Source organism: Empidonax traillii, unplaced genomic scaffold, assembly GCF_003031625.1.
Source record: "Empidonax traillii isolate 1590-97213 ecotype Southwest subspecies unplaced genomic scaffold, ASM303162v1 scaffold109:size1658292, whole genome shotgun sequence".
In the NCBI taxonomy this organism is placed as follows: Eukaryota; Metazoa; Chordata; class Aves; order Passeriformes; family Tyrannidae; genus Empidonax; species Empidonax traillii.
The window spans coordinates 27,348-52,692 of NW_020955302.1; the positions used below are offsets into that span (position 1 = coordinate 27,348).

General features: G+C 45.6%; 1 protein-coding gene across 3 annotated transcripts in view; it reads left to right on the forward strand.

Annotated features, from left to right (window-relative positions):
- Positions 1 to 25,345, forward strand: part of GRIP2 (glutamate receptor interacting protein 2) — a 57,026-nt gene that overhangs the window by 26,354 nt on the left and 5,327 nt on the right. For 2 of the 3 annotated variants that reach the window (XM_027882690.1, XM_027882689.1), the window contains exons 13-20: positions 110 to 190; positions 8,340 to 8,406; positions 9,200 to 9,345; positions 9,635 to 9,779; positions 14,021 to 14,160; positions 16,429 to 16,605; positions 19,690 to 19,843; positions 22,784 to 22,904. In XM_027882690.1, coding sequence (XP_027738491.1) covers positions 110 to 190; positions 8,340 to 8,406; positions 9,200 to 9,345; positions 9,635 to 9,779; positions 14,021 to 14,160; positions 16,429 to 16,605; positions 19,690 to 19,843; positions 22,784 to 22,904 — 1,031 coding nt within the window. Of the gene's footprint in view, positions 1 to 109; positions 191 to 8,339; positions 8,407 to 9,199; positions 9,346 to 9,634; positions 9,780 to 14,020; positions 14,161 to 16,428; positions 16,606 to 19,689; positions 19,844 to 22,382; positions 22,905 to 25,345 lie in introns of those variants that run through there. The other variant, XM_027882691.1, reaches the window with a different exon arrangement.

The following is a 25,345-nucleotide window of genomic DNA, read 5'->3' on the forward strand; positions in this document are numbered from 1 at the left end:
AGCTGAGCTTTACAGGCTTGTTTTCTTGGTTCTGAAGAAGCTATCCATGCAACTGAAAACTCTCTTTTTTCTCCTTTTTTCTTTTCTTATCTGTTTTTTGGTTTTATAGAGTCTGTCATACCCAGCAGCGGTACTTTCCACGTTAAATTGCCCAAGAAAAGAGGTGTGGAGCTTGGAATTACAATCAGCTGTAAGTATTGCTCAGTCTTGCAATGATGTTTCAAGAGCTGACTTGCTTCCCACCCTGGTACATCAGAGGGCTCCAATGGAGAGAGATAAGATTATGTGGAGTTTCTGTAGCCCTCTCAGTGCTCGTGATTTATCCCAAACTGAATCAGATGTGTGGTTCCTGCCTCCATGAGCTGGTGGCTGCAGAGAAAAGTAGCTGCCTGAAGGGTTGGGGCAAAGGATGTGTGTCAATGGATCAGCTGATCTGTGTTGCAGACTAATATTATATTATTAGTAATATTATTTTTATTTCCTTGCTCACAGTTGTATCATGTTCTTTTTAAAAAAGAATTGCCTGCATACAGTGGGACCTTTGCAGGGAGAGGTGGAGGAGGAGAGCAAGTGAGAGGTGAACCCACAGCTTGAAGGGTGAAGAGGGGAAACTGCCAGGAGGGGGAGGAGAAGGAGCATGAAGAGAACGATGTGCCTTAGAGGTGGGGAGAAGGCACTTTAAGGACAGGAGGGTGCTGGGCAGGGTTTGCCAGGAATTGTTGCATCGAGTAATTCCAGCCACTGAGGAGGAGATCCATGTGCCAGGACTTGGTGTGCACTGAGAGAATGCATCATAAACATTTTTCTTTCTTTTCTCTCTTCTTTTCTTACCCTTGATTAACTATCTTTGTTTCTCCTCTGAGGATAGATTTTCATTTATAGACATTTTGGCCTCTTTGGAGAGGATGCTGTAGGGGAATGATATAGGCAGATCTATCCCAAATTTCTAGCTGTCTTGGGGTCTTGTTATGCCTCACATCAGTGAATTTTTCCTTTATGGCAAATGCAAGAAGGTCTCAAGTCTTTCATCCCTCTTTCACTGCTCAGGGTAAACAGAGTTGAATCATCTCAGATTTGCCATGCCCAGGACTGCCACGATCTCCCATCTGAAACAGAGCAGCTTGTGAGACTGCAGTAATGGGATCTCGTGTCTGAGCCCTCAGTAGCAGGGACCCAGCTGTGTCTGGAGAAGGGAGTCGCAAGGGACACTTTAAAACTAGATTTCATTAAAATAGATAAGCTATTTGTAATTACCTCTTGACATTTACAGCATTAGTTACCAAGTTAATTGGAGGTGTTCTGGTCGAAGTGGGACAATTCTCAGGAGTGACTTGAACATCAACAGGATGATGGCTTTGTAGCCTGTAATATTTCTTCTCCCTCTTCTCTACTTCCCCTATTTGTGCCATGAGGAAAATCCTGAGAAATAACAGCGCAGTATTTAACATTTGGCTTGGTAGCAATTACTGTCTGAAGACATCAAAGTGCTTTCTGAAAGCAGCAGGGTGTCCATAGTGGCATTTCACTGGTGGGGGAGCAGGGAACAGTGAGTGCAGCCTGTGCTGGGTTCCAACCTGCTGCCCTGCCCACTGCTTTGGCATTCCAGTCTCTGGTAGCAACCTAGGACAATGGATCTGGTAGCAAAAAACTTCTGGCTTGTGCAAGGCCAGGATTTTAGCCCTTTCAAGTGTCAAAGTTTAGTTTGTGTCTGAAGCTGGAGATATAGATTTGCCTGGGAGTTGCTTGGAAGAATTAGTTTTTATTTGTGAAGTCTGTCTTGAATGGGATCTGCTTCAGATGTGCATTTACACTTCAAACATATTTTTATGTTGAAAAGGTTTTCATTTGAAATTTGTTTAAAATACTGATTTCATACACTTTTTTGAAATCACCACTAATAAAAAGAAACTGACCCCTGGGTTTTAAATAGATGCTCATTATCCAACTACAAAGCAGTTTTTTGACACTATAAAAGATTTGATCTTTTGATTGTTGAACATGTTTGCAGGACATTGTTCAAGTTAATACATACACATAAACTTAAAGTACATTTCAGTCCTTTGTTGAGTCAAAGCTAAAATTATATTTACAAATGGAGCAAAAGACAGGCACCCAGAAAATGCAGTGGCAAGGATGAAATGCTAGCTGAATCCTAATTCTGTTTTCATACATTAGTCTGTCTAAGCCTATGTCCACATCATTCTTAGCAAATCAGATCATCATTTTGTCACTCTGCCTCTGACCAGGCAGATAAATATACCAGTTTCAAATATTAAAACCAAAGCAAGCAGCTTTATTGAAAGTACCTCCTGCAGAGACATGATGTGCATGCAGGAGTGTGATGCAAGCAGAAAAAGAAAAGATGTAAAAATAACTCTTCTCTGTTTTCCTCAGTTCCTTTCCTCCCAGTTCTGCTGATTTGAATGCTTGTGTAGATCTAGAAACAGCTTTTACAGCTTTCCTTCTGGTATGGAAAAGTATATCACAACTGTTTTAAAGTAGGGGACTTGGTTTACTGGCCTCTTACACTGGATTTATGTTCCCTACTTGGTAAAACTGGGGCAGCTTAAGTAGATGACAAGGTGGAGGGGTCAGTAAAAGACCCTCTGCACCGTTGTGGCCAGAGAATTGGGTTCATTCATAACCTTTGTGGTCTGGCTGTGCTGCAGATGTAAGATGAGTTGCTTTCCTTGAGTTTTACCTCTGGGCTTCGGCTGGCTCATCTGTAGTTAATTCCTCTGCCTAGGAAGGTTTGCCTCTGCCTTCTTGCACAGGCAGAAAGTGTTACGACCTCATCAGAGGAGCACTATAGAAATAAATGTGATCAAGTTCTTGCTGTGCTGTGGCTCTCAGAGCTAATTTGGAGATGGACTAAGTAAAGGGGGGGAGAAGAGCAGGATTCATGATGGATGTGTTGGAAGAATTCATGTAATGGAGCTGACTGTAGGAGGAACCATAAATCTGCTGGAAATGCTCATAAAAGGGCTGAAAATCCAGGAGGTTTGTGCATGAGGAGGGCAGACGCTGCTGGTTCTGGGATGAATGCACAAGAGCACTTGCTCCTGGTAGGGGCAGATGTTTGCTGAGGGCATTTCATCTTCTCAGAGGTCTCAGGGTTTTCCAGAAAGAGAAGGCTTGGGCTGGGTGTGTCTCAGTGGTGGTCTATGAGCATGGATGGTTTTCTTCCCCCCACTCACATTGTGGCAAAGGAATGCAGCAAATCAAGGTGTGAGATGCAAGTATATGAAAATTTCCCCTTCCATTCCCCTAAGGATGAATAGAAAATTTAGAAGCTTTTTACTTTGAGAGCTGTGCAGACTCTGAAACTCAGTTGTTTGCAGGGACCTCTGAGGCTCTGAATGGTGAGGATGCAAAGATGTGCGAAAACTGAGAGTTTTGACACAAGGATGTGAAGATTTGACTCCTATTAGCCTGAACTACCATCTCCATTTGCAGAACACATGCCTCAATTGCTCTCATCTTGCTGGCTGCATTTAGCTCTAATGATGCTGTTATGCCTTTGTAGGTTTTCTGTAAATCTCTTACAAATTAAAATCTCCAACAGTGAGAAGCTAATAGTCATGTATTCTTTTTTGTTCAATACCTAACCTCTTACAATAAGATATGGATTTGTTATTAGCTGCTGCAAAATGATAGTTGATTACACAAAAGATTGCTATTTGTGTTGAGAGGCTATTTTTTTTTTCCTGTCTCAAATATCTTCTCCAAGGGCTAGTTGTGACATTCACCATAGGGTACAGGTGTGTTGATGTTGCTGTTTAAAGAGATACTGAAATTACCATTCGTTTTAGATATGCATTAATGCTTTATATAGCATATTTATCAAATTGCCTTTCTATATCTTAACAAATCAATTCCTGTGCCCTTGGTGTGAAGTACTGCAGATAAGGAGGAGGCAGTATATCTGCTTGCAGGTGATAAAACCGGAATTTGGGTAGATAGATAACTTCGATTAAGTCGCTTAAGCAGTGTAATCGCTGTCCTAGTAAGAAGATGGATTTGTGAGCTGAGCAAATCTAGTTTTGCTGGTGCTGGATTAGCCTGTGCCCTGCCACCAGCCCGGCAGAGCGTGTCCACAAGCGGCAGCGAGCCTGGCACCGCCTGTCCTACCCCTCGCTCACACAGCAGCTTCAGCTGAGATTTGCAGCTGATTGACTCTGGTGCTTTTGTCCAAGTGGGATATTCTGATCTGGTTTTGCTACCTGGAAATTGGGAAAGGAAGTAGATCTGTGATGGGGCAGACATCCTGCTGGAGGCACTGATAATTTATGCACCTGCTGCTAAACTTAATGAATGGTAGAGGAAAAAGTTTAGTACTGAGAATTTGATTTTCATTGCGGCTTTTTGTAATCAATTCTGATTTGTTTTTTTCCTCTTTTAATCCCTTAACTGTCTTGAGATTATTTGGTTTCTGATTTTGTTTGTTATTTCCAATTTAAGAACGCTTTCTCGTTTGAAAGCTTCTTACGGCAGTATTGCAATTTCTTTAATTACACACTGGCAGAGTGTTGCTTTGGCTTGGTCAATAACGAAGGGCATTTATACTGGGTTGATGCCTGTGAAATATGTGCTCATGCTCCTTGTAGGGAGTAATTTACCAATACAAGTCATTATGCATTCTATTAAAAACACAAACCGGACATGTGTTCCTGGCCTCGTCATCCATCACAGTGTAAACACTGAGCAAGCCAGAATCCCAGCAGAGGTGGCGAGAGACTGAAAGCAATTTATAAAAAGTAAATAACAGTATTGATCAATTCACCTTTTTATCACTGGCCTGTCACCACCGCCAAGCAGTGTTTTTGTTTTGAGTTTCTCCCCCACCAGGCACTTCTACCTTCAACAGCTGTTGATTTATGGAGCTTTCTCTGGGCCACTGGAGCAGTTTTAAACTTATCTTTTGTACTGGTAAACCCACCAAAAATACAAATGTATCTGAAAAAGAGTCTGTTTCCACCTGAAGGAGTTTGCCCTGGCAGGTGGAGGCCACAACCAGAATGCCTGCTGAGAGCATGCGTGGGTTTCAGCACACCAGCTCCTGCATTTGTGCCTCGATCCATCTCTTCTCTAGACTTTCTTTGCTGCCATGTCCATTTCACACACAGGAAAGCAAGACCCAGAGGCAAGGCTGGGTGTCCAAACCATGTCTTCCTGCAGCAGTTACTGAGGCAATGTCCTTTGAAGGGAAATAACCACATTAACAGCAGAAATGAATGGATAAAGAGGCTTTACTCTTCTGTGCAAGTGTCTTTATGCCAAAGACCATAGCCCTAATAAAATTGTAATGTAGTTTAAGTGGTGTTTTTTTAATTGCAGGCAAATTGGAAATGGTTTATCCAAAATCTCACCAAGCATCTGTGTGTCTAATGGCTCTGACCCAGACTGAGCTACCACTTCAGTGAAATTGCAGATCCCTCTCCTTTAGACAGACAGCTGTTACACAGAGTGACATTGTCACCCTGTATGAATGGCCCAGGATAGTTAAAATTGTGGGTCCCAGGAGTGGTAAGAGCACCCTGGTCCCAGCAGATGGGCAGAGAACCCATCTGTGCTCTCTGCTGGAGCGCCAGGAAGAGCTTTGGAGTGCTAAAGGTGAATTAATGGAGTTAGTGACTACTAATTTTTAGAATGAATAGGAAATGACTGTTTTGTGCTATGAGATTTCATTATCTTAACTTTGTATCTTATACCTCTTGAGACAACATAGTTATTCATTAGGTCTCCCTTCAGTTTTGATGGTCTTTGCATTTTACAGTAGGTGATTATGTAATGTGATGATGCCCCACGCCCGGAAGTGTTCAAGGACAGTTTTGATGGGGCTCTGAGCAACCTGGTCTAGCGGAAGGTGTCTCTGCCCATGGCAGGATATTGTAATGAGATGATCTTTAAGGTCCCTCCCAACCCAAGCCATTTTATGATGATTCCATGATGACTATTTAAAACAGAGGGCTGCCATTTATTAAAGTTTGGGTGCTCTGTTGGTAGGGACAGTTGTATGCAGTGGCTCTTCCATTTAACTGAGGTCTTAAGAAAATCGATTTTGAGAGCAAAAATTGAAAAAAATTCCACAAACAAAACCCAGAATGATTTTTCCTTAAAATTTGCTTTGTTTCCAAACGGACAAAGTACGTGGTTTGTTACCCATGCTTCTAATATGGGAAGCTTTTGTTGTGCTCAGTGCTGACTCCAGTTTTGGAGCTGCAGAAGGACAAGGTCTTGTTCTCTGCTCAGGGACTGACTGCAGGCAGGATTTCTCCACGTGTCTCAAAGCTTGCGAGGCAGACACTGAGGTAAACCTAATTTCTGCAGAGCTTGAGTCATGCTGTTGTCTATGCTTTCTTTCTTTTTTTTTTTTTTTTTTTAAATTCTTTTTCTCCCTCTTTTTGAGTGCTCATGGTCTCTGGACATGTTGTTCCAGCTGTGGCTGTGCCAGGTTAGAGATGGCCATCCCCAATCTGCCACCAGGACTGTGGAGATCCTCCCTAACCCCTTTCTGTCACACTGCCTCTTGCTTTGAAACTAGTAAACAAACCTTGCAGGGAAAAGTATTTTTGCTAACCTGGATCGTTTTGACAGAACCAGACTAGGGAGTGATTAAACATGCAGCAATGCCAGCCTGACCCAGGGCTCAGGGTGTGCTCACAAGGTCTCCCCTCACCACTGCTCAGACCACCACATTGTACACCTCTGTCAACAGCAAATACATCTCCTATACTGAAAAAGAGAACAACAATAGTTATTACAACAGTAATTATCAGGGTGATACATCTCCATCCCCTGTGCTGTTAGTCCATGGTGTGTGGTCTTCCCAGTCAGCATGTGGATTTCTGCACCCCCTCCTTCCTTCCCAGTGTTCAGCTCTGCCCAGTGTGTGTTGTTCCATCTGCAGTCTGGTCTGTGTTGTGGAGAGGTGGAATACAGGCACAAGCCCTCAGTGAATCTTCTTTTCTATCCACATCCAGAACCTGAACATGAGTATCCTGTCCAAAACTGTCTGGCACCACACTCCAGTAAAACACGAGGAAAATGATTCCTCCAGGCTCTGTACCATTCAGCAGTCACATTGCTGGGACTATTATAAAATCAGTCACGGTCTGCTCTTCGCTGTCTGACCTCACTTTGATACTCAGCCCTGCCACATCTCAGATTGGCTGTCTTTTTGCTCTGTTCAGTACAGAAGGAAAGGTGTTCAGTACAGAAGGTTTAGCTATTTCTGGGAGAGGGTATCCTTAAAGGTGTTGGGTTAGCACATTTGTTTTTAAATCTCATGATTGAATGTAAACAACAGAAAAATCTAGAGCACAGAGGTTGGTAAGCACTTATTATGTCTGACTTTCTGAGTGCTCTCTAACTGCTGTTCAGGCAGGTGGATCTCCGTGTAGTTGGTGCCACGTGCCTCACAGATATTTTAATCTCTGACCTGCACCTGATGTGTTCAGATCCTGTGAGTTTCTTCCTTCCCACACAGTTTTTGTGAGAAGCTCTGTCAGCTTTAAATGAGGCAATGCAATTCCCATAGCAAGGCAGGAGGGAGTGATGCGGGGTGGAAAGGATGCTCTTGGTGTATGTTTGGTGTGTGGATGACAAAGAGGTCGGGAGGGGTTCGAGTCATAAATCTCTCTTGGGTTTCTCGGGAGTGCAGCAGGTCTCGCAGGCATATTTCAAAATGCAAATGCTCCCAGAGATGCACACTCACATCTCTTGTGGGCTGAAAAAGTTATCAGGGTCAGGCAGGAGAGAAGAGTTGGAAACCACCCCCTCCAGCTCCAACACAGACCAGCCCGGTTTCATCCGGTTGTATGATAAAATGGCTTGGGGAGATGAACCAACTGGAAAACAGTGCTGTATCTAATTTTTTCTGGGTTATTTTCTACCTGATAAATGTTCCAGCCCACTTCAAGAATACAGAAATGCTTGTAATTAAGCACAGCACTGTGCTGGGTGCTCTCTGGGCAGCAATGCTAATGTTTGACTGCTGCCACAGCCATTGGCTCACTTGTCTTGTGCCTGAGGTGTAGGTGACTAACTATTTGACAGTGCTGGGATTGGGCAGTGCCACCTCTTGCTGCTGGACACCCCATGTCCTTCCCTTCACAAGGAGTGCAAAGAAAACTAACATGGGCAAAGTGCAACCAAACAACTTTTGCAGGAATTTACTACTTCCCCCCCACCCCCCGGTGTGGCTTCCAGAGTTTAAGCGTGAAGCATTGTTTGGTGAAGGGGATATAAATCGTCTCTCCTTACATCTCCTTCTCCCCTTTAACTATTCTCGTCCTGAACTCTATGCCAAGCTTTGTGCCCATGTGTCTCTCTTGCAGCTGCAAGCAGAAAGCCTGGGGATCCTCTGATCATCTCTGACATCAAGAAGGGGAGCGTCGCACACAGGTGAGAGCAGAATTTGCCAAACCCACTGCAAAATGTCCATCCATGATAGGTAGAATTCTACCACAGAAGTAGAATGAAGCCCAAGCTTGGGTCTGGATTCTGCCAGCATCCAGGGAAATCTCAACCCTAGAGATTTGTTTTAGACCACAGTAGGGTTTACAGTAAAACTGTACTGAAGCAAGTAGAGTTGAGCTAATAGGCCAGGGCCAGGGCACTGGTTCAGATGTCTGCTGATTCTCTAGGAGATGGATTTTTAGCATTTAAGAGCATGTGGTAATGGGCTTCATATATCCCATGGAGTGCTATGGCTCATCAGGTAGTTTGCCATGTCTCAGCTCCTGCTCAGGTGAACAGAATGAGTGAATTATGGGCACTGGTGGAGAACCGTGCAAATAACTCAGCATTTATTGACTTCACCTCTGATCCCAACACCTCATAGCAAGGCTTTCAGCAGAATTTAGTGCAGTGCGGGGCTCAATTCTGAGAGTGCTCACACAGGAGTTTCTGTAAGAGGTAGAATATCTATCAGTTAAACAACAGGCATTTTCAGTGCTGTAGGTTACCCAGGATGTATATCTAATCTTCCTGCCCGGTTCTGTGTTGATACATGCTCTACACAAACTTCCTCTCTTTAAATTACATTTGTCCCAGACTCAGTTCATGGTTGTTTCCTAGAAAAGACTAAGGATAGTTAAAAGTTAATTTTGTAATTTCCACTGCAGAACTAAATGTGTCGTGGGATCTGAAAGGCAAATACAAATGTACTTTTACTTTTCTCTTCCTCTCCATGTAGAACTGGCACCTTGGAGCCGGGAGACAAGCTGTTAGCCATTGATAACATCCGACTCGACAATTGCTCAATGGAGGATGCTGTGCAGATTTTAAGGCAGTGTGAAGACCTGGTCAAATTGAAGATTAGGAAGGATGAAGATAACTCTGGTACAGAAATCCTGATGCAAAATGGTGCCAGTCCACTGTAATGACATTCCCAATAGGTAGTGCAAACTAACAAAGATAAGGACTGCTGCTGTCCGGTCACCACTTTCCAATTGATTAGAGTCTATTTTTGTTATTCTGCCCTTAAATGATGTCTGGAAGGTTAAAATCCTATTTGGTATGAGCATGGCTGAAGACTTTCAGCTTTTGCTTCTAAATGCTGCAAGTCTCTCCTCTGACTACCTTCATGTGGCAGACTAAACAAGTTCAGAGTTCCTGTTTTCTCTTTCAGATGAGCAGGAGACAACTGGTGCCATTATCTACACAGTGGAGCTGAAGCGCTACGGCGGCCCCTTGGGAATAACCATCTCTGGGACGGAGGAACCTTTTGATCCCATTGTCATTTCGGGCTTGACTAAACGAGGGCTGGCAGAGAGGTGAGGTTTGGGAGCAGAGTGGCTGAATCGATTTGAGAAGGGGTCTTGAACCGAGCCAAGTCTCCCATGCTGTCATAAACTTTTCTTTGGTGTTTCAGCCTGCTGAGAAGGAAAGGTGCTCTGAGGGTGCCATGTGATATGAAGCAGGGTGGTTGGGGCTGTGCTGTTGGGGCAATGGGAGAGGTTCAAAGCAGGGCACTTCAGGAAAGGTCAGATCCAGTGAGTCAGTTGAATTCTGCAGCCAGGAATACATATTCATCTGCCCCTCTTCCACAGAGGTGCTTCCTGGTCTGGGATTTGCCATACACACCTTATGTCAGGAGCGTGCCCAGCCTGCCCATGAAATCACCACAGACTCTGTCCAGGTGTTGCTAAACTGTGGTTTATGGCCATTGCAGTGGTGAGTCCTGACCTGTCCTTGCTGATTGCTTAGTCTGCTACATGGGAGGTATCTCAGTGCAGGGCTGGTGTGCCCAAGCACCATGAATTTATACTGCATGAACTTAGGAGCAGATTTACCTTCGGTCACCAGGGAGGACTGTGTGTGTGCCTGTGTCTGAATATATGTGCCTGCGTGGGATTTAAAGGATCAGGACATTCCTGAGAGTATAAGGTGGAACTGAGTCATACTCTGTATCTTAATTAATCTGTCTGTATGGTAGCTGTGACTTGTAAATGGATCATTTCAGCAGCCCTGACTCATGCTTCTCTAAGGGTCTCTTTACTTTTTGCTGCCTGACAGGCAGAACGGCAGCAAAAAACCCCAGAACAAACAGGTGTAAAGTGCAAAACCTTGGAGAGGTTTGACTGCAGATCTCGCCTTTTGGTTCCTGCTGTTTCAAGGCCATGCTCCCTCTTAGCTGGACTGTGAAACAGCTCAGTGCCTCTTTGTGTGTTGGGTTCTCAGAGCTCTCTGCACACTGCTGTGCCTTTCCATTGCTTCCCTTTGGTGCAGAATGCAGAATGTCTGTGTCTCCTGGGAAGAAAGAGAGATGGACTTAGTCATTAGTGATTCTTTTCTCTGGGGATTTTATATTACTGCCAGCCACTGTAGGATTCAGTCTTTTTCCCTATGAAATAATAGCTGCAGAGTATCTGAGGCTTTTCTGCATGGCAGTTCTGCACTGTACCTGCAGCCCAGCATGAGAGAGGTTAAGGACAGCCAGCTCAAACACTGTCAGAAGACAGTCTCGTACCCTTGTTGATCTCATTTCCCTTTGCAATTCCATGGCTGTTCCTCCTTCAAACTCAGATACACATCGGTGACGGCTCCGTGCAGAAATGTTGTGCAGGCAAGTGCTGCGGTGCTACTGAATTTTGATCAGGAGTGGGCAGGCACTGAGGAATGAAAAACCTTGTGAGAAGAGTGCTGGAGCTGTTCAGCGTGTTCACCGTGGCTGACCAGCAAACAGCAGAGCCTGTGCACAGGAGTGACCTGGGCTCGGGGCAGCACAGGGATGTCTCTGGGTAACGTTGACTCCCTGCAGGGAGGGTGAGGAGCTCTGGGATGAAGGCTGACTGAGGGAAAGGTGCAATTTTTTCTCCTGCGAGTAACAGAAGGGAGTGACTTGACCTTGTCAAGGGAAGAGGGGTGCTCCTAATTGTCACATATATGACCCTAAATTGTCCCTCTCCTGACATCACTACCTTTCTCTGTGCCACAGGCACCCTTAGCCAGGCTTTGAAGGGTGGGAGAGGTTTCTGAAGGACAGAGAGCTGGAGTGCAGGACATGTTTCGGCAGCACTGACACAGGGTGGACCAGATCCCAGCATCTGATAACGGGAATGCACTGATTCTTGTAGAGGCACAAGTGAAGGTTTTTGCTGTGGCTCGGGCTGCTGGCAATGGGGAAGGCAAGGTGTCCTCTAGGATCTGTCACATGCATGATACAGTGGGTGACAGGCTGCCTAAGTCTACAGATTCAAATGACTTAGGTTTTATCTTGACCTTGAACATTTTTCTCTTTATAAGTGTCTGATCTTACAGAAACCTACAAAGGCAGCTCAGGCTGTTGGATTGGTGTTGAGCTGTGTCTCTCTCCCGTGTTATTCTCTGTTTCCCCTCCTTCAGTGCCTGCAGGTGGCTTAAGCCTGTGCCATGGGACTTGTTTTCCTTCTTCTTGAGGAAAAGAGGGTGCCTAAACAATGTTGTTCAATTCTGGTCAAGGTGTAATGGTTCTCCAAGAGTAATTTTGGGCTATCTCTGACATTTTAAGGTGCCTGACCGGCTTCCTTTAGTACCTCCTACTCAAGTAGATGAGGGTGGAAGCAGGGGAGGTTGGTCCAGGAGTGTCCAGCACCAACCCATGTTGGCAGGGAGGAAAAGGGATGGTAGCCCTGCCTGTGTGCCCATGTGCCACATAAACCCCTAGCACATGCACACAGCCACCTCTTCTCCAGTGCTTTCTGGGAAGTGCTTGCAGCCCCTTTTACACCTTTCCACTTACCTGTTGCTTGGTTCTACTCTTGCACGTGCCCTCTGAGCAAGGAGGGATGTATAGCAGACACTGCCTCGGGCTGCTTTGTGTTTGAGGTGAAATAAGGACTGTTGGTAGTGATGGAGAGGCACAAGGGTCATTAGGTAGAAACTGCTCTCTCTGTTGCTCCTGCTCAGCTTCTGTCTGCTTGTCCTTTCAGGGGGGCTGAGGGAACTGGGCTTTGATTTGCTTTCTCCCCCTTGAAGAAAAACAAGGTCAGAACATGACCTTTCTCTTTAATTGTTTCTGTATTTTTCCCTGCTGAGGGACTTTCACAGTTACTGCAGAGCAGTCATGTTGCTCAGAGGCGGGTGGTTGGGCTGGTGTCTTGGATAGGAGCGGTGTTCCGGTGCCGGGTTCAGGGATACAGCAGGAGATCCTCGAATGCTGAAGCACTGCAGTGAGTGAAGGATCGACTGCTGGATAAACTGCCAGCAGTTTAGCTTGATTTTTTTGACTATGTAGATGAAACTTTTAAGACATATACTTTGGTTCCAGTTTGATCTATAATTTATTTGAATGTGCAAGTTTTCCCTCTTCAAACTCTTCCAGGCTGATTTGGGTGGGACAAGACGGACATCTAGTGGCTGGTAGGACGATCATGGCACTGCTCGAATACCCCAGGAGCAGCAGAAGCAGAGCCTGAGCAGTCCTGCCTGCTGTTTGGCTGCTATTTTGGGAAAAGCCAAGCAGCTGTTTTGCCTGCAACAACATATCAAATTCCAGTTCTGCAGGAGCAGCAGCCCAATTCGGGGATGTAACCTGAGGGAGGCACGTTGTAGTGGACAAAAAGATATTGCAGTGTAGATTTGCATCTCCTCCTGGCTCCATCACACAGGTTCCTGATAGCAGAACCTCACGCTCTGCTGCAGGAGATGGTTGCTGCTCTCTTGTGCTGGCGTTAGGGAGCTGCAATGTGAGTGTGGTGAGCTTGGTCCAGTCAGGGGTGAGCATGAGCTCCAGCCTTGGCAACCAGCTCTAGTGATGAACACATCCTGCCCCACCCGCTCTTCCTGGAGCTGCAGCAACACCAGGAGAGGTAAATTGAGTCCCTGTCTGCAAGCAGACACAGAGGGGAAGGATGGAGGAGAAGGGAGAGAGTTGCTGTGACTTGTTTGCTTGCTCCTGGCTGTTGCTGAAACCCAAGGATTTACCTATCTGAGAGCAATAACCAGTGCTGGAATGTGGCTGTGCAATGTAGTGCAACAACCTCTTCCAGAGCTGATGGAGAAAGTCACAGGAGCGTAGATGTGAACTTTACAGATGTCCCAAACTGCAACTGGTTCAGCTCAAGCTCGCAGCTGTAATCTCTGTGTTGAGCCGTTTTGGTTTTGTTTTTCTCTTCAATAGGTTTCCAGGTTTGTCCCATAGTTTCTTTCTGTCAAGGTGAACATGCCCTTCAGTTCCATATGTGATGACGGGTGGACACCCCACACTGGAAGTGCTTGTGCTTTTAACCATGTTGCTTTGAAGAGTTTTGACTGTAAACTGACCTGCAGTTCCAGTCCCTGAGAGGCCTGGGATTTTGTTGAATTGTGTTCCCCTGTGTATTTGTATGTATATACACATGGAAGATGGGGAGGACCCAGATTCCTGGTGATGATGTATACATCTGTAGGTGTATACAGTGTACCAAGAGAAAACAAGGACATATTTGAAAATGCTGAGAGTTAACATGCTCTTGCTTCAAGTGACAACCAAATATCCTGTCTCACAGAGGCGAATTACTTCTCTGGAGTTTCTGACAGTGCCTTTTCTCTCCAGAACTGGAGCCATCCACATCGGCGACCGGATATTGGCGATCAATAACGTGAGCCTGAAGGGCAAACCGCTGAGCGAGGCCATTCACCTGCTGCAGATGGCAGGAGAGACGGTCACCCTGAAGATCAAGAAGCAGACAGAGAGTGAGTTGGGGAGCCTGGTTAGGGGTGGGAGGGCAAAGGCACGCCCCACCAGGGACCCCAGGTGATGGAGTAGGTTGTGCATGTGTTGTGAAAGGTGACATGAGGCAGCGCAGTCATGGGCATGGCTGGGCACAGAGAGAAAAGGTGTGTGTTTCTCGACCTTCTGACTCACAGATGAAAGAAAAGGCAACCCAGGGGCTCTCTGTGATGCTGGGGAGAGGTGAAGCAGTAGGTTTATTGATGATAGTAATTTTTATTTCAGATTGACACCTTGTACTGTTGCTGCCATTCCCTGTCTGTGTGGGTGTTTCACACAGAAGTGAAGCAGAATTTGTTTTTAAAAGTAGAAGAATGTGGGATTTTTAAAAAATATAACTCTCCAAAATCAGCAAAGGGACTCTAAGCTGGTAGAATCCATGAAAAAAACCTCCCACCTTTAATTCAGCTTTTTGAAAACAACTGGCAATACATCCTTTACATCTCTTTCCCGGCTTAGAGTCCTTAGGTCATCTTTCAAAACAAACTTCACTTAGAGATCCCCTTCTCATTTCCCTGCCAAGTGCCCTGTGGTTTGAAGTGGTATCAAAGAGCAGGAGCATACTTAGTGGCAGGCTACTGTTTTTTGGGGGATGGAAGGATGATTGGTAAAACCAGGGATCGTGAAAACTTTTCTCCCTGACTGCGTAATCACAGCCAAAAAGAGGCTTTTTCATCAAGTGCAGAGGGTAACAAGTGCATTCTGGCTTCATTCTTTGTCTCCCTCACACCCAGTATTTTCCCTCTTTTTTGGGGTGCCATGCTTCTGCAGTCTATAGATTTGGTTGGACCTACCCAGTCAGTCACCCACAGTGCTGTGGGAATTAAAAGAAATCAAGTGATAAAGCTTTTCTAAGCAAGTGTCCCGTGGGATGCCTGTCCTGCATCTGAGGAAGTGGCATCACTCTTAAACATAGAACTTCTGTAGGCCTCAATGCAGTTTGCAAATGTGTGGAATGGACCTATTTTACAGATGGTGGAAGCCCGGGCAGAGAGTGGGGACCTGGCAAATAAAGGTAGAACTGGGGAACTGATTCCTCTCAAGAAACTCCACTCTCTTCCCCTGTAGCCAAGTGTCGTGATCCTTGGGCTGAAATGTTCTTTTTTTCCCCCTACTGACACTTAGCATTGTCACAGCCACTCAGTGAAATAATTGACATGCAAGTGCCAGTTGGAGACTCGTTAATCATTCTGAGAATGAAGCAGGTGTAATTGAAATTTCAAGGTAATCTTGAGTTAATCATGGTGAGCAATCTTCTGAATGCTTGGAAAACAGGGACTTTCAGGACACCGGGCTTTGTTTGGTAAAATAATCTGTTCTCATTGACAAATGCAGACTTCCATAGGGCTTTTTATCCCTCCTGTTGGAGGTATAAGGTGTGGATGGCTAACAGGATATCTAATCAACAAGGACTTTAAAATATTCAGTACAGAGAAATGCTTGTGCTGAGAAACCATTCCTCGCATAGCTTTTGCCTGAAAAGGAATTTGATATAATGATAATAAGGGCCTGTTAGTACTAAAATAATGAAAGGGAAGGTCTGAGCTTCATCACATTCACATTCAGCTTCCATTTTCCAATCACTGATCAGGGGAAATTCAACCTCAAAATAGCAGGCCCAGGAATTCCTCTATTGTCATGAAACTGCATGGGAGACTCTGGAGAGGTGATTAGCCTTGAATTGCTACAAGGTTGTACAATCTTGGGAGGGGGCTATAACTTCAGTGGTGGTGGTTGGGACCAGGTTGCTTTGTCATTGGAATCTCATTAAAACAGTTTGCAGCAAATTTTGCAGCCAGAACCTTGCCCTGGTGCTGCTCTGAGTATAAAGGAGGCCCTTTGAGATCAGAGAAGCTACAGGGTATTGCTTGCAAGGGCCAACACTTCTCTGGGCAGGGCTGTTTCGGAGGAGGCTTCCAAAGGCACAGGAAGATGTGCTTGTGAGTTGAGATCAGGTCCCATCTCTCTCATATGTGGTAATCCTCATGGCTGCTCCTTGTGTTCCATGTGCTAAAAACCCAGAAAGGCATTTTCTTTCTCGATTCAGCTTGAGATAAGAATAATGCATTAAATCCTTTTAGCTTCATTGCACATGCCTTTCTCAGCTACTTTTGAAGAGCTAAAGAGGTACTTTAAAGACTTACAGTACCTGGGCTTGCTCCCGTGTCAGCAGGAGCTTTTCCCTGAGGCTTGCTCTTCGTGCCTGCTAAAGCAGAATGTTCTGCTTTCAGAATCCTATCCCAAGAAATCGGGGAGTATAAATGAAGTGAGCGACCCAGAAGATGAACTGACAGACTCACAGAAAACTAGCAAGCTGTCTGAGATATACTCCACTGCAATTCCTAGTGTGGACAATACTGTGGAGTCCTGGGATGGCTCTGCCATTGATGCTGGGTATGGAAGCCAAGGTAAGTCAGAGTCATCTTTTCTGAGGGATCTCTGGGCCAAGGTGAAGACAGACAGAGCCTCCAAACCTGTGTGGTCTGTCTGACTCTTGTCTCCGAACATGAGCCGAAGCCCGTGGCCTGACCACATTTTCGTGGTCTCTCGCTTCCAGCAAGGAACAAAATGTATTTTAAAATGCACTCCTGTGGTGCTCTGAGTTGATGTATCTGGTTTAGGCTTTTATTGGCACATTTCTTCTGGCTTATATGGCATCATACTGTTCTCATAATTCTCAAAACCATTACAGCACATTTTAATTCGCATAATCAGAGGCAATAATCACTGGCGATATGTTTTACAGAGTATCTGGTCCACAGCTCACTTTTAACTCTCCAGAGAGGCCTTGTAGGACATAATAATCCTCTTCAGGATGTTTTAAAATCCACAAGAATGTCTTGTGACTAGAAGCACTCACTTAACAAAATAATTAAGGTAATACTACAAGAAAGTATCTCTAACTCTCTGGTGAGGGATCAGTTGAACACATGGCTTCGAGGCCAGGTTTATTCAGCTGTAGCTTCTGGCAAACATATGGAATTGGCATGGATGATGCTCTAGTCATGGGGATAGATTTTTACTTGGAGAAAAGCACTGGAAAATAAGTTATTCCAGTTCAGATTTAGTGACATAAGCTAGTATTAGCCTGTGTTGAAACGAAGCAACGTTCTGAATCAACACTGCAAGAGGAAATTGGTGGAAAGACTCCTGTCCAGAACAGAATGTGAAAACAGGGAGGGATGCTGCAGGATGCTGCTGCAAAGCACCTTCCCTGTGCTGAGTGAGGGATGCTGCAGGATGCTGCTGCAAAGCACCTTCCCTGTGCTGAGTGAGGTGCGTGCTGTGCTCACTGCACTCTGGCTTGGAGAAGTTCAAAGGACAGCACTGCCTGGGTGTCTCCCCATTCCTGTGTCTTCCTTCAGCCTCCGTTGGTCTGAAGTCTTAATTTGGGAGCACAGTTGGGACTGGAGGCTTCATTAAGAAGGAATCCCCTGGCCTTCATAATGCTGCAATCCTTCTACATCTAATTGAATGTTAACACAAGTTGGACACTGGAAAGTGATTACTTTACTGGTAAATTGAGAACAGGTAATTGAGCACAGAGCCCCAGGGTGTGGGGCTGATGCCAAGTTGCCCAACATCCACAAATTGCAGCTTTGCTTCAGGGGCTCTCTTGTCTTCCCTGGTAATTGCATTTGGCTGCATAGTGGTGTGCTGGTGCTGGCTGGGAAGAGGGATGCTGGAGGGCAGGGAGAAGGGCACGCAGGGTTGTCCACGGAATGGGCAGGGAAGGCACGATGCAGAGAAACCTGGGATGTGCAGAGCCTGGAGATTAGGGTTCACACCCCAAACAGAGAATTGCAGATCAGGCTCTGCATCCCTGTAGGTTTTAAGTTCATCCATAGCATTAGGAAACGGCTCAAGGAAGCATTTGGGTTGGGGAGCTGTGCTGGGCCTGGTGGGAACATGCCACCAGGTGGCTCTGAATCCCAAGGATCCAGCTCTTCTCCCTGAAAGGAGAAGGTGAATCTACAATGGTACTGAGTGACCACTCTGCACCCAACCCCTGCACCCAGCCCAAACCTGCTGCCCACCCACTGCAAGGACCTGCATCCAGGGCCCTTGTACTGCCCTGGCAGGCAGTGAGTACTCCTGACTGTGAGATGTTGGCAAGCAAATTTCCTGGGGCTCTTTCCAGAGCAGTCTAACCTTTAAAAACACACAGAGGAAACACTCAGCTAAGTGAAATAACAGGCCTTGGCATTTTCAAAGAAAGTGTTGGCATTGTCTTTGGGTATTTCCAGTGCTCTTAGCTGTTTAGGAGGTCAAATCTCCCTTAATTATGTGTTTCTCCGTTACTTCTTCCTGTTCACTTGGCACAGCGTGCGATGGGAGCGTGCGGTGTTTCTTGGAAAGGCTGTGATTTCTCTGAAACACTGAATGGGCAGTAGGAGGTGAGCAGGGGACTCGGGAGATTTATTTCCACTGCAAATGGCACTGACACTGTTGAGGAATGGTCTGTTTTGAAAGTTTTCTGTTCAGGAAACTCCTCACGAGACCTGGGGATCTTGTGACTTGGTAGTGATGGATTTGCATCTCTGGAGTAAAACACTGCAGTATGGAAAAGTCCGTGGGGGCAGACATAGCAAAACTACCTGGTTTCATCCTAATGGTCTGTATTGATCTCCTATCAAATGTGACACATGAGCCAGCAGAGATTTTCACCTTATTCCTTGCCTTTCACACACAAAGCAGCTTCCTGTACCTACACCAGCTGATCCCAAAGGCATGGGAGGGCTGAGGGAACTGGCTGGCAGCTCTCAGGATCAGTGCTGACTGTTTCTCATTACCACTGTTGAACACACTGGACCTGTGACCACCACCAGGTACCCTCAGCACCATTACACTTGTTAAGGGAGACTCTTGCTTCTGGCTGCTCTGGATGCAGTTTCTTTGCTGCTGTCCTTTTCTGTTGCCTTTCTCATGCTGTCTATTAAGTCCCAAACACAGTTGAGAATATAAATGAAGACTTTTTTCCCTAATAGAATTCAAGCCTCCAAATCCTTCAAAAAGGATGGGATTGAGTCTGCTGAAGGAGTCTTGGCAGGATCTTCTCTTTACCCTTTGAACTTGTTGTATTTAAAAGTGACTGATTCAACATCATAATTTCTGCTGGGTTCAATGTAGAAAAAAGAGCCATTAGCCAAGGCTGGATCTGGCTAGGGACAGGATCTCCATCTGTGGGTACGTGTACTCCCAGGTCTGTGGATCTCAAACTCACACCATAAAACTACCGAGAAGCAAGGGAGCACAGGAGAAATGGGGCACCCCATGTCAAGATCCTGAGAAGCTGCTTTGGTCAAAGCCAGAAGAGATAGGAAGAAGAACCACTTGAGGATGACTGAGATGAAAGCAGTGTGCAATCCATCTGGCCTCAGGTTTGGGACCCAGGGAGGGAGGCTCTCTGGGATCAGCATGACTTACTCCATTTGGGGTTTCTGACCAGGTATTACCCTTTCTCTTTCTCCACTCCCTCTTGCCTTCCCTAGGTACGTACATACCTCAGGCTGCGGGCATAGCCCTCCATCCACATGAATGGAGACACAGCAGGCAGAAGAGCAGCACCCCTCCAGGGGACCCCAGAAAAAACTACCCCTACATGGATGGAAGCTTCAATGAAGATGACTGGGATAAGCCCAGCAGGTACGGAGGGGTGGGAGGAGGTAGGGAGGTGCATTTGGAAATGCAGGTGTCACTGCACAGGGAAAAGAGGGTGTGGGAATGTGATGGAGCAGCCAGGGATGTCCCAGTCTTGGTATTGGGCAACCATGGGGAGGGATGTTGGGATGGTGAACCTGCTCTTTTGAGCCACCTCCACATAACCTGAGTGTAGCTCTGTGGCACCTCTGCCATGGCCAGGTGTACGTTTGTGTCTGGAGTTAGGGTGGTCTCAGCTGCATGGATCACAGGTTCCTACCATGTCTCTTACTCCTGCCATGTCAAGGCTGCAGTATTTTCATAGTTTAGGTGTAATAAATAGATATGGTCAGGGCTGTCCCTGCATGTGTTGACCACACTTTTTTGAGTGAGGATGTAGCTTTGCAACAGCTCAGTGCTACGAAGCAAAAGAGGCCAACCAAAGTACTCAGAGGATCAGCGTGAGATTGCATGTCCAAGTTAAAATCTACCAAAGCAGTGGCTGGATTCTCTCTCCATCACACTTTGGCCCTTCCAGCACCACAAACAAAGCTACGCTGAATGAACACGGTCAAGTTAATCCCCCAGCTCAGCCAGGTGGCGAAAATCCTTTAACACCTCCTGAGGCCTGTGAGAGGCTGCAGCTGCCCCTTACTTTAGGTGAAAATCCTGATGGATTTGTCTCAGCCAGAGGCTGCCCCTTGCTGAGCCACACTCAGTGGAAAAGCCCCACTGCTTCAAAACTACCCCTCCCCTTGACATCCTCCAGAGTCCCCATAGTTGTGTGTGTTGTGTTGTTACTGTCGGTCCTTTTTTCTTTCTTATTTTTTTCCTTAACTTTTGTTTGTCCAAACAAAACCCTTAGAACATCTCATGGCCATTTCCACCTATTTAAAGATGATCAAACTGGCAGGAAGGCTGGCAGCGGCAGAGACTTTGTTCTTGTTTTGCCTCTCAGCAAGAGCCAGCTCGCAGAGGTCATTGATCCCTCGTGGCCCCCACAGCGAGGCTGCCGACAGCTCAACTTGGCAAATCCAAGCGCTCGAAGCCTCCGTGTCCCTAATGAGGACTCTGAGCCCTGATGTCAAAGTGCAAGTGAAATGGATCATGCCACTGAGCCCTTTTTATTAGGGAGAAAAACAAAATGTCTCTAACCCTGACTGCCTCTAGCCTGGAAAAACCTGCTGACCCAGTGATGTGGGAGCCTGTTCTGATTCATCCGTGTCCTGGATGTGTTTGTATATTGCTGCTCTGAGAGGCAAGAGACTGGTAATTAGAAGGGACGTTTGCCTCTTTGGGAACTGGGAGCAGAGGAAGGAAATGAGTAAGGGGAAAGAATCAAAAATTCCTTTTGGGGGGAAATTTGGGTTTGTTTTTATAAAGTCTTGCTGGGTGTTTATTTGACCTTTCTGCCTGGTGGAAAGGCTACTGTCCTTTAAAAGCTGATGAAAGGTAGGGGGTGAATTTAAAATACAATAAGCCATGTCAGATACTGCTATCTCCAGGAAGGCCACCCACAAGGAGCAAAAGTGTGTGTGAGTGAATTTCTGCTGGCTACAGATTACCATTTAAACCAGTGGATGAAAAGGCAAAGCATGTGCTAAAGACTTTGCAGTTGTTAGAGATCTGGAAAAAGCTCTATTAATAGCCCAAGGGGTCATTATATATTTAATGGAGGCCAACCTCTCTGTGACTTGTACCCAAGTAAAATGTTTTGACTTTGCTAAGTGGCTGTGGTGGATGAGCATCCCTTCCCATCTGCAGAGCTGAATAAGCCATGCAAGATGCTGCCAGATGTTGCAGAGGTAGAGCCTCGTCCATGCAGCTCATTGTAAGATATGTAGAAGATGCATTAGGGCTGCTCTGATGTCACTGTACCCTTGGGGCCTCTCCCCATGACACATTAGTGGGTTTATCATGTCCTAGATTTAACACCACAGTTTCCTTCCAGAGGCTCCTGTTAAGCTGAGCACTGCTGGTCTGAGTTTTGCAGTCTGGTGTTCAGTAAGCAGCGTCCAGCATCATCTACCTTTCTAGCTTGTTCAGAGGACTTCAGCATGTTTAATTGCTGTTTGATTTAGAGGTCTGGGAATTGACCCTGGCTTGTGGTCAGAGATAAGAGATGCTGAAACTGCCAAAGGGGGAAATTGCAGAACACCCAGCACACGGTGTTCACTTTAATATGTGTTTGTACCAGCCTGAGAGAGGTTCTCTCTAATCTTACTCTCTGTTGTAGACAGAACTGGTGGCAAACTTTACAAAGCTTTAAGTGCCAAGACTGCTATACAGCAAAAAAAAAAAAAAAAAAAGACCTCCTGAAAGTAACAGCTCAGTTCGCTGGCCATCCCAAAGCAAATGAAACTGGGTTTGTATGGGTTATACGTGACACTGTTGATACTGCTGGCTGTAGTGTGCGTTTGCTTGTTCAGCCCAGGGCAGTCATTTTTATATACATCTTTGCATTATTTACTCTCATAGAGACCTAATGTATTTATCATTTTCTCACCATGTCTGTTACCCTCTGTGTTTTTCTCTCTCTTCTCAGGTGTTCTGTGTCTCAGATCTGAGCTCTATCCCATCAGCCTTTGTACTAACAGTCTCTGAGGCTCCTGGTTTACCCATAATGCATCCTTTTTTCTTTCACTTCTCTATTTCACCAAAACGTCTTCCTAAACCTACAATCTTCCTACAGGCACTTTTTAATTTACCCTTTGAACTCTGACATTACTACACCAACTTAATTCTTCCTTTGAAGGACACTTGCCCCGTTAGTAAATGCATGGAGGTCTCGTATGCGGACTCTTGTTTGAAAAGTTCATATTGTTTGCTTTTGTATATGAAGACTCTTCAAGTCTGCTTTTACTGGTGAGACACTTGCTGTAGCCTTGCGGCTTTCATCCCGCTGCAGAAGAGTGCTGACAATGTTTGGTTCCTACGTTACAACAGATACCCCAACCGCCAAAATGGCCTTGAGACCACTCACGAGGATAATTTTTGGCGTGTTTTTGGAGAAGCTTTGGAGGATTTGGAAACATGCGGCCAGTCTGAACTTTTGAGGGAGATTGAGGTAAATCACTTTCTGAATTTACTGCTGATCTGTGTTGCTCTTTCCATAAATGTTAGACTACTTCCCCAGATCTGTTAAATGCCTGTAGCATCCCTGTGCTGCCAGTGGTGTGAAGAAGGGTTTGGGTTTAATTCATGCCAGTGTTTGTGCTAATGGATAGCTGTGTCTCATTAGACAGTTGCTTGCGTGTGCTCTCTCCCTGAGCCGATGTCTTACCCGCCAGGAATTCCGCGTTCTTTTCACGAACTGTTGCTGGCCAGTAATCTTCACATGACTGTTGGCAAGTCTTCCCTATCCAACAGTAAACCCTCTGCTTGGAAGGATACTCTATGTCCAAAGCACTTGAAGGCCAAGCAAAAGGAGCCCCCAAGCCCCCGCTGGGACTGAAGCCTTGGCTTGCTTGAAGTGTAGACAGGCACAACATACATCTTGCATTCAGCTGTCACTCTGCCGGAAACTGTTTCAGTGAAATAGGTAATTGGAAGCTTTTCAGCCAGCCTTCCCCATGGAAAAATCTGAGAAAGTAATTGCTTCCTGCAGAAATAAAGGTGTTTCCTCTCTTCACAAACCACTTTCTCTTTTCTTTATCCAAAATGCTTTGGAGGTCATGTTATTGTGTCCGGTTATAGGATGAGGAGCCTGGATTTCTAAGTCATGGGATGCAAATAAAGGCCTCCCTTGAGACTGTGAGACCTACCCAGCAGGATGGGGCCCATGTTCCTCCCCTCCTTAGGAGGAACAGGACCCTACGAGCCCATTCTTCCCCCTGCCTTCTGGGTGCAGATGACTTAGGAGGGCTCCCTGGGTCATGCCCTCCATCATTCCCAGTGGGACTGGGTTTATGCACAGTTGCATATTGCTGAGGCTTCAGTGAAAAAAAGCAACTTCTGACTAATTGAAGGTCGAAAAGGAAAGTCTTGTTTTGGCCTGTATGGTGACAAGGGACTTACTAATTGTCCTTTCCTCCTTGATCCTTAGCAACTGTAAGTGGAGGAGGAAATCTCAATTAAATTTATTGTGCTGAAGCATGAAATGCTGTTTTTATTATCTTAGCCACTTAAGAAAATGCTGACTTAAAGAGAAAACAAAACACATAGAATCCCAAATCCCCAGCCTCCCCAAACTATAACTTGTTCCCTTGATCACTTATTTCCTGGACATGAATGTATTTAGAAATGAGTTTAGGCAGCCACTAACAACCTTTCTGAACAGCTGTTGACTGCTTAAGAGAAAGTACCCCTTTCTGTGATGCATAGATGTTTCTCTTCTGCACAATGGTTGGTACCTAAATGAAAAACAAGGGATTTCTTGGACTCCCTTTTCCAGGCATCTGAGGTGCAGTTGCTGTTTTAAGGTTTTAGAGGTCTGACAGTTATAGCGATGCTTTTAAACATGAAAAGTAATTTTACTGAAAGCTGAGCACCTCCACAGTTTTGGTGTATTTAGCACATTTCTAGAATATTTTGAAAGTTCTGGTGACAGAAGAGAAATGCTGTGCTTTTAGCAGGAGTCTGATGGGTTCAACTCCCCTTTTATCAAATCCAAATTGCCACTGATCCATTCCTCCCTTGCCATGTGCCCAGCCTTCCTGAGGCACGCTGTGGGATGTGCAGTGCTCACTGGGGCTTTTGCTGTATTGCAGGTTTCTCAGCCCCAGCTCTCAGCCCCCTGTGATTTTATGGCAGTCACAGATTTTATTTTATTTTGACTCTTCATGCTTCACATTTGAAAAGAAAAAAAGAGCCCTGCAAGGTGACCCAGGGTAGCCTGGAAACAGGTTCACGCACAGTAGCAATCCACTTCCAGAGTATGGGCATGGGTAGAAACAGGCTTTTTCCAGTATGTCTAGTGGAGCGTGTGTCCCTGCTTTGCTTTGAGGGCAGCCAAGACATGGGAAAAATAACATGGGGCTGGAGAAGTCTGAAATTGCCCTTTCTGCTGCTTGCATTAAACCCAAAGCACCTGGGAAATTGCTTATGATGCTGCAAAAAGGATTTAAGTACCTTGAAGATTGAGAAGGAGTCAAACGCTGTTGTTGGTTGGTTACGGTATTTGCAGCGATGAGGGAGGGCAGCAGCACAGCGTGCACAGACCTTTCTGCTCTCTCTGCCTCTGCAGTGGTGGTGCTGGTACAGCACAGCACAACACCCTGGGGGTGTTGAGGCTGCCTGAGGTCAGTGAACAAATGTACCCTGGTTGGCTATACTACTGTTTGTTAGTCTATGTTTCAAGTATGTGGTAAGTCAGTGTCCTTCCAGCACGTAGCAGGTATTTGAGTTTTGCCCAAACCTGAAAAGTGCAAAGCTGAAAGATTTTCTGTATTTTATCCATCCCAGTTTGGGATAATGTGGGTAGTGCTGGCATTTTCCTACTGCCACCATAATTCACTTTATTTGACTTTACTCCAGCTTGAAGCAAAGAGCTGGAGGGTCTTGATTAGA